The sequence below is a fragment of the Syngnathoides biaculeatus genome, chromosome 2 (genome assembly GCF_019802595.1).
Source record: "Syngnathoides biaculeatus isolate LvHL_M chromosome 2, ASM1980259v1, whole genome shotgun sequence".
NCBI lineage: Eukaryota > Metazoa > Chordata > Actinopteri > Syngnathiformes > Syngnathidae > Syngnathoides > Syngnathoides biaculeatus.
This window is the reverse complement of record NC_084641.1, coordinates 16,917,351-16,926,038: the sequence shown is the minus strand read 5'-3', so window position 1 is coordinate 16,926,038 and position 8,688 is coordinate 16,917,351. Positions and strand designations below refer to the sequence as shown.

General features: G+C 45.0%; 1 protein-coding gene across 4 annotated transcripts; it reads left to right on the top strand.

Moving 5' to 3' along the window:
• The first annotated feature begins 3,984 nt into the window (after window positions 1–3,984).
• LOC133494720 (opsin-3-like) lies at window positions 3,985–7,885 on the top strand. Of its 4 annotated transcripts, none has more exons than XM_061808821.1 (5): window positions 3,985–4,357; window positions 4,669–4,838; window positions 5,474–5,813; window positions 7,269–7,496; window positions 7,593–7,885. In XM_061808821.1, the coding sequence occupies exons 1-5, from the start codon at window positions 4,334–4,336 to the stop codon at window positions 7,803–7,805; spliced, it is 975 nt and encodes a 324-aa protein (XP_061664805.1). In that variant the 5' UTR covers window positions 3,985–4,333; the 3' UTR covers window positions 7,806–7,885. The 4 variants fall into 4 exon arrangements, with proteins under 4 accessions (XP_061664805.1, XP_061664813.1, XP_061664791.1 ...); XM_061808829.1 differs by having other exon boundaries at window positions 4,268–4,357; window positions 5,474–5,799; XM_061808807.1 differs by lacking the exon at window positions 3,985–4,357 and having other exon boundaries at window positions 4,364–4,838.
• The last annotated feature ends 803 nt before the right edge of the window (window positions 7,886–8,688 follow it).

Here is an 8,688-nt window from a genome sequence, read left to right as displayed (position 1 = left end):
TTGCGTTTAAAGATGTTTATTTATTTACAATGTTTAACGAGTGCACAAAACCTATTTTCAACGTCTCACTTTTAGAATATGCGAAACATCAAGAACATCACTTAAATTAAAAAAAAAAAAAAAAACTCATGGACATCCACAAGTGGGCGGCACGGTGGGGCAGCTGGAAAAGCGTTGGCCTCACAGTTCTGAGGTCCCGGGTTCAATCCAAGACCTGCCTATGTGGAGTTTGTATGTTCTTCCCGTGCCTGTGTGGGTTTTCTCTGGGCACTCCGGTTTCCTCCCATATCTCAAAAACATGCAACATTAATTGAACACTCTGAATTGCCCCGAGGAGTGATTGTGAGCGTGGCTGTTTGTCTCAATGTGCCCTGCGATTGGCTGGCAACCAGTTCAGGGTCTACCCCGCCTCCTGCCCATTGACAGCTGGAATAGGCTCCAGCACTCTCTGCGACCCTCGTGAGGATAAGCAGTTAATAAAATGGATGGATAGATGGTATAAACTGGCAACGCAAGCTAAGATTTCACGTGGCTGCAAGCTAATTTCGACTTTTGCGGCAAGGAACGTGACGGTGACCGTTTCTGACCACTGTTTGAGCTAGTTTCGCACCTCATGTTTCTCTATTCCAAAGGAGAAGTCAAATGAAAGACGACGGATGCCTGGAGAGGTTCACACCTTTTTTTTTTTTTTTTAAAAAAAAAAAAAGCTGTTTCCATTTTGATCCAGAGGATGATATCGATGAAGACGCTAATGAGTCCTCGGCGGGTGGCCACATCAGCTGAGGCGTGGGCTTCCCACACTGACCTTCACTTTCACAGTTTTTATTGTGAAAAAACTTGGCGCAAACAGATGACACCCGAGGCCAACGTGCGAGTTTTGATAAGCATCGTGGTATATTTACTTAAGGCTCGACAAACACAAAGATGTGATCAAGGTACTCACACTTGGTTCTCAATAGAGGTACAGATACCTGTGTAAAAATTCTTGCACTGGTTCAACTCCTTTAATTAAATAACAATTTAAAAACAAAAAAAAACCTCCAGAATGTGAAATGTATACTGTATGTACGAATTATGTTTTTGTAACTTTTTATTTTAACTAACATGGCATTGACCCCGGTTTTTAGGCTCCAGAAACATCTGGTCAACAATTTGGCTCATGTTGGGAACTGACTGACCCAAAAAAAAAAAAAATGATGCTAAATTAGTTAATGATAACAACTGAAAAAAATCTGAATTGATTTTTTTCTTCAGATTTATAGTATGTTTTTAAATTAAACCAGTAAAAGTAAAATCACATGGGAAAAAAAGTCTGAGTAAATTAAAAATCTTAAAGTACAGTAACAGTGATTACATTGTTACTGTTAATGCCTCACTCGTGACTGAAGTCACATATCTTTGGTCGGTCTCATTTTGTCCAATTCAGAACTTTCAAATCCTACAACACCCCAGTCAAAACCTGCGTTCCTCAAGGCTCTGTTGAAGGGCCTTGTCACTTCATCATTTACATCCTCCCTTGTGTGTTTTTTCAGATTGGACTGCTATTATCGAAGTAAATTAGTGCGACCAGGATTTGAATTTAAAATGTAAAGTGAACACATTTTCAATAGTTGCTACAATTCACTGTCTGAAATTCACCTTCTGTGCCACCAGGTGGAACACCCGGCAATCACAATTACTGGATTGGCTGGGTGTTCGGTTCTGACCTGAAGTAACCCTGCCTGGTGGCATAGACAGTGAATTTCAGAAAGCGAATTGTATAGCCAGCTGAATTGTTAACATTGAAAAGTTACACTGAAATACAACTACTGAAAATGTGATCAGTTTACATTTCAAATTCAAATGCTGTTTTCTTTGGCACTTTGGTGACACTAATTTACTTCCATATGCGGTTTTGTTTTCTATCTACTGATGCAAGACAACAAATCACTCCATTCCCCCATAGAGGGGGAATATCTTGCGTCTACAAATGTGTTGCCGTCATGGCTATAAGGGCTCATGACCAACAAAATTTGGCAAAACAGCATAAAGTACTTCCTTCTGGTGATTGGTTGAACCCTGTGGCAGGAAACCAGGACAAGACACCTGTAGAAATGTTAAATGTCTAAAATGTCTTTTGTTTTAACTGAAGATCTCTTCAATAGCTACCAAAGATGACCATACCCGATGTTAACACCTAGTTTGTGATTCCTTATATCATGTCATGGATTTACAAATAAATGATGTGTGTATTTAACTTTTTTTTCCCCCAGAACTATAGACAGTGTCTACTTCTCGCCATTGCAAGATTTGAGGAGTGTTGGATCAGAATAATCCAATCTGTTCTTCGGGTGGTAGATTCTATTTCTGTCTGAGTTCAACCATTCAAAGTTACTTAACACGTCCATTTACCTGGCATGTGTGCCTCAATCACATTACAGTGAAGAAAGTAAGTATTTGAACACCCTGCTATATTGCAAGTTCTCTCCCTTAGAAATCATGGATAGGTAAGAAATTTTCATCGTAGGTGCATGTCCACTGTGAAAGAGAGAATCTAAAAAGAAAAATCCAGAAATCATAATGTATGATTTTTTAATGATTTTTGTGCGATAAACCTGCAAATAAGTATTTGAACACCTGTCCATCAGCTCGAATTATGACCCTCAAAGACCTGTTAGTCCATCTTTAAAAGTCCACCTCCATTCCATGTACTATCCTAAATCAGATGCACCTGTGTGAGGTTGTTAGCTCCATAAAGACACCTGTCCACCCCATGCAATTAGTAAGACTCAAACTTGTAACATGGCCAAGACCAAAGAGCTGTCCAAAGACACAAAATTGTACAATTCCACATGGCTGGAAAGGGCTATAGAGAAATTGCCAAACAGCTTGGTGAAAACAGGTCCACAGTTGGAGGAATCATTAGAAAATGGAAGAAGCTAAACATCACGGTCACTCTCAATCGGAGTGGAGTCCCATGCAAGATATCACCACGTGGGGTCTCAAACGTGAGGAATAAGCCCAGGACTACACGACAGGACTTGGTCATTGACCTGAAAAGAGCTGGGACCAGCGTTTCCAAGGTGACTGTTGGTAATACACTAAGACGTCATGGTTTGAAAACATGCGTGGCAGGGGATGGCTCCCCCTGCTTCAACCAGCACACGTCAAGGCCCGTCTTAAGTTTGCCAGTAACCATTTGGATGATACAAACGAGTCCAGGGAGAAAGATTTGTGGTCAGATGAGACCAAAATGGAACTTTTTTTGGTCATAATTCCACGAACCGTGTTTGGAGGAAGACGAATGATGAGTTCCATCCCAAGTCCAACATCCCTACTGTGAAGCACAGGGGTGGTATCATCATGCTTTGGGGTTGTTTTTCTGCACATGGGACCGGACGACTGTTCTGTACGAAGGAGAGGATGACCACGGCCATGTATTGTGAGATTTTGGGGAACAACCTCTTTCCCTCAGTCAGAGCATTGAAGATGGGTCGTGGCTGGGTCTTTCAACATGAATATGACCCGAAGCACACAGCCAGGAAACCAAGGAGTGGCTCCGTAAGAAGCAAATCAAGGTTCTGGCGTGGCCTAGCCAGTCTCCAGACCTCATCCCAATAGAAAATCTTTGGAGGGAGCTGAACTCCGTGGTCCGGATTCTAACCCCCAACCTCCAAACTGTGAACGTTCACTCCACGTGAATGTGAAGGCCAATTAATAAACGGCTGTTCACGCATTCTTGGGCCGCATTTCATGGTGATAGTAAAAAGCGTTTGTTGACTGTAATTAAGAAAGACATTTTGGCAAACCCAGGACCAAACACTTCGGTGTGGCTTTGTGTCTCAGCCCATGCTGTTTCTCTCCAGGCATGAGGCAAAAATAACCAGAAGCTGTGACAGAGTGGCAACGTGCATAAACAGCAGCATTTTATTCCCGAAATGTCTTTAATGGCTTGCATTTTTAAGTTCTGTGTTTTAATGTTTCATTTATTTTTTGGAGGCATGATTGAAGAAGAATGTGATGTCTAATTCTGCTGACATGCGACAGCCATTTGTTCGTCGTCCGTACTGCTTATCCTCACACGGGGCGAGATGTGGGCTGCACCCTGAACTGAATGTCAGCCAATTGCACATATAAACAAACAATGCACTCACACCAATGGGAAAATTTAGCCTTGAATTAAGCAAGCATGCATGAATGTTTTGGGGATGTGGGAGGAAACAGGAACACCTGGAGAAAATCCACTCAGGCACGGGGAGAACATGCAAACTCCACGCAGGCGAGCCAGATTTGAGCCTGAGCCCTCAGAACTGTGAGGCCAACCAGCCGTGCACAATTGCGGCACAAAGCGGTCATGTCAGACATTAACAACTTAAATGTGAGTGGACGTATTTGGCACCCGGGCCATGAGTTTGACACACGCGTCTTCGACCCACGAGCGCATTTAAGCGCGGGGGCGGGGGCGGGGGCGCAGCGGGGCTGTATAGGTCGATGACAGGCGCCCACTCGACCCGGCTCGGTCATCATGTTTTCGGATGGGACAAGCACGAACCGGACCACCGACTGGTGGAGCGACGCGCCGCGGCAACAGTTGACGAGCAGCGGTCACCGCGTGGTGTCGCTCTTCCTGGGTTCCATCATGGTGTTAGGCTTCCTCAACAACCTGCTGGTGCTGGTTCTCTTCTGCAGGTTCAAAACCCTGCGGACGCCCGTCAACGTGCTGCTGCTCAACATCAGCGTCAGCGACATGCTGGTGTGCGCGTGCGGGACCACGCTGAGCTTCGCGTCCAGTGTGCGGAACCGATGGTTGTTCGGCCGACTCGGCTGCTCGTGGTACGGCTTCATCAACTCCTGCTTGGGTGAGTCTAGTCGGCGCCAGAGATGGCAGATGTACTCACGCTCTGTACTTGGGCAGTGTTTAAAAAAAAAAAAAAAAAAAAAGAATATATAATAAAAATATATGGAAGTTGCCCTGGGACTGACAACCTTTCGCTCGAATTCAGATGTAATGGGCTCCAGGATAAGCCCTATTGAGAATAGATTGACGGCTACAAGTGATTAAGTCAAAGTAAAATGTACATATGCGGAGATGTACTTATATATTGTATGTATTAGTATCAAATATGATCCATTTTGACAGTTTGACGTAGGTTCCTGTTTTTAAAATGGTCATCGCTGCCGTGGTAGGACTGTAGTACATTAAAAATCTAAAAATGATTTATGAAGAATTCCGCTGTCTCTTGTCCTATCTTGGGAATCACCGCGCCTGAGGAAAAACAACTAATCACAGACAGATGGCAGGTCTTGGGAAGTGTCACTCACTTGTCACGCACTCGTGGGCACACTCACTGCACGAGCATTTGAAAATTGCCCGTCTTCTCCTTTATCTTTGTCTCCTTCCTTCATCAAGGCCATCTGATTTTTAAAAAAAAACAATCGCGGTGAAAGACGCTACACGGAGTACGAGATGTGATTCTAGCGCTTCTGCCCTTAGGTATTGTGTCTCTGGTGTCTCTCGCCCTGCTGTCCTACGAGCGATACAGCACCCTGATGGTGTACAACAAGCGGGCCCTGGACTACAGGAAGCCTCTGTGGGCGGCGTGCGGGGCTTGGCTCTACTCGCTGGCGTGGACGTCGCCCCCGTTGCTGGGGTGGAGCAGCTACGGGCTGGAGGGAGCGGGAACCAGCTGCTCGGTGACGTGGACCGAGCGAACGTTTCGCTCCCACTCCTACATCGTTTGCCTGTTTGTCTTCTGTCTCGGTCTCCCCGTCTTCATCATGGCGTACTGCTACGGCCGCCTTCTGCTCGCCGTCAAACAGGTGGGTCGGCGCAGGTGAGCAGCCCGTCGCCTTAACGGCGACAAAGTCAAATTTCATTTTGATTGTCAGTTCAGCAGTCTTTCTAAGCACCTAACAACAATCGCACAAAAACAATAAACAGTATATTGAAATTATGATCATCTTCTCTCAATCTACTCACAAATTTACTGAGTCGGTGGTGAATGTGACGCTGGCAACCGAATTGTTCACGTTTGCTCGCAGTATAAATTGCTCCCATATAAAAATGATATTCAGATATTATTTTCAGAACAATGCATCCATCAATTTTCTTTGCCGCTTACCCTCACCAGGATCACTGGGCGCGTTGGAGCCTATCCCAGCTGTCAACAGGTAGGAGGCGGGGTACACCCTGAACTGGTTGCCAGCCAATCGCAGGACACATCGAGACAACCATTCCCATTCACAATCACACCAAGGGGCAATTTAGAGTGTCCAATTCATGTTGTATGTTTTTGGGATGTGGATGAGGAAACCCAGGCAGGCACGCGGAGAACATGCAAAGTCCACACAGGCGGGGCCGGGATCGAACCAGGGTCTTCAGAAGTGTGAGGCCAACGCTTTACCAGCTGACCCACCGTGCCGCCCAGACCAAGTCAATGAAATGCGAATTTACCAAGGCACACGTGATGATTTGCAAGCACGGTATTTGCAGATCACTAATGTGTAAAGTACTCATTTCAATAAATTCAAGCAATTAAACAAATACATATCTGTGTAAAAAGTAATTTCCCTCCTTTACTGCATTTTTAGTGGCCTGTGATTGGTTGGCAACCAGTTCAGGGTGTACCCCACCTCCTGCCCGTTGACAGCAAGGATAGGCTCCAGCACTCCCTGTGGCCCTTGTGAGGATAAGCAGCTAAGAAAATGGATGGATGTTGGATTTTAAGTGCTCATTCTGAGAAGTAAAAAATTGCTAGGATTCGCTCTTTTATGCTGTGAAAATAATTTGCTGCCACAGCTTTGCTAACATTGCAAAGTGAGAACAAAGAAAAGCTAACGATAACGGAAACGTACACCTCAGGCTGGGAGTGATGTTTTTTTCCATCAAAATAATTTGGGTTTTTTTTTCGGGATGAAACACGACGAGACCCGCGGCCCAAATCATTCAAAAACAATTTTCTTTCATAAAGCCGTTAACAGGGAATATCTTGCTTTTCCGAATGAGTTGCATCGTTGTTGTTAAAGCTTCTTGGTTAAGGCTCCGCCTCTAAGTCCTCAGAATCTCAATCATATTGACTTTCTCTCTCTCAGTTTATGGTTTTTTTTTTTTTTTTTTTTACATTGTGTCATCCACGGAGGTCGAGAAAAGTAGCAGGCTTGTTTCAACAAAGTAAGCAGCGTAAAGTACAGATATCTGTTTTCAAAAGTAGTCATTGAATACTCCATTAAAAAGTTTGTATTTATGACTCCCTTTCATTGGCATGTTGCCACACCACCCGTGTCGTCAGGTGGGTCGAATTCGACGGACAAGGCGGCGCGAGTTCCACGTCCTGTTCATGATCATCATCTCGATGTTCTGCTACCTCCTCTGCTGGATGCCGTACGGCATCGTCGCCATGATGGCCACCTTCGGCCAGCCGGGCCTCATCAGCCCCGTGGCCAGCGTGGTGCCCTCCATCCTCGCCAAGAGCAGCACCGTCTTCAACCCCGTCATCTACATCCTGATGAACAAGCAGGTGAGGTTGGGGGGTTCATTGGAGGATCTCCCGCCCATGCATTTTCTATACACAAAACATGGCATTTGTTTGACCTTCCCTTCTTCTTCCCATCAGTTCCACCGCTGCTTCCTGATCTTGTTACACTGTCGGCACCAGTTGACGGACAACAGTCACTCCGTTCCATCCAGAACTACCGTGGTCCATCTTACCCGTCTGCAACTGGGCAGAGGCCCTGTTACTCCTGGCAATGTTGTGAAAGCACCTGCTAAGGCCTGCGACACAGCAGAGACCAGCGCCGCCTTGTCGGAAAAAAATGCAAGCGTGTAAGTTTTGTGGGACTCAAGATCGACAGTAACATTTACGAAATGCTACCTGGAGCCCGACGACTTCATGGAGGGGTGGCAAGTTTCAGCGGCTTAGAGTGGACAAATGTGAATACTTTCCTTGTGAGCTCAACCTGGTTACAGAAGGTGAAATAAAAATCTGTTTCCTGTTTCATCTTTTATATTCAAAACTATACTTCAAATACGAAGGGTTCCAGTCACTCACATTTGAAAAATGTACGGGTGTGGTCAGTCATGCCCGCAAATATAAAGTTGCGGGTGTGTGTTCTGTTTGTAATTATGAGTGTACCTCTTTAAGAGCAGAGGGAGGCGGTGTCAGGAAAACTAGGAAGCAGAAGTAGGCTGAGCAGCAGCTCGTTGTTAAAGTGCCACTGTCATGAAATGCGTGATTTTTAGTATGTTATTCATGAAAAAACGGCAGCCAACATGGACCCATGCGTTTTTTCACCACAAAACATGATTTTGACGTATATGTCTTTTTGTAACTCCCGCCATGAAAATCTTCTTGAGGGATTTGTTTTCAAGACGAAGCAGAAAATGAAGTACACGGCAGGACCGCCCTCAAGTGGATTCGTTTGTTTCTATTAGTTTTACCTCCGGAAAAGTACCTCATTGTTCCTTCGTGTTAGCCAAAATGCCGGCTCACTGCATTGCTGGACATTGCTTGAACACTCGGGAGGATGGAATTACCCTTCATAAGTTTGAAAGAGACCCTGTTCGTTGTGAAAAATGGATTGCATGGGTGCAGAAGACGAGAGCTTCGTGGGTTCAAATAACAGGTAGGTGTGTATAAAGCTCCAAAAAAAAAAAATAAAATTGTTTGGGGTGGACCATGTAATCGGTCTCTCTCATAACGTAGCAAAAGA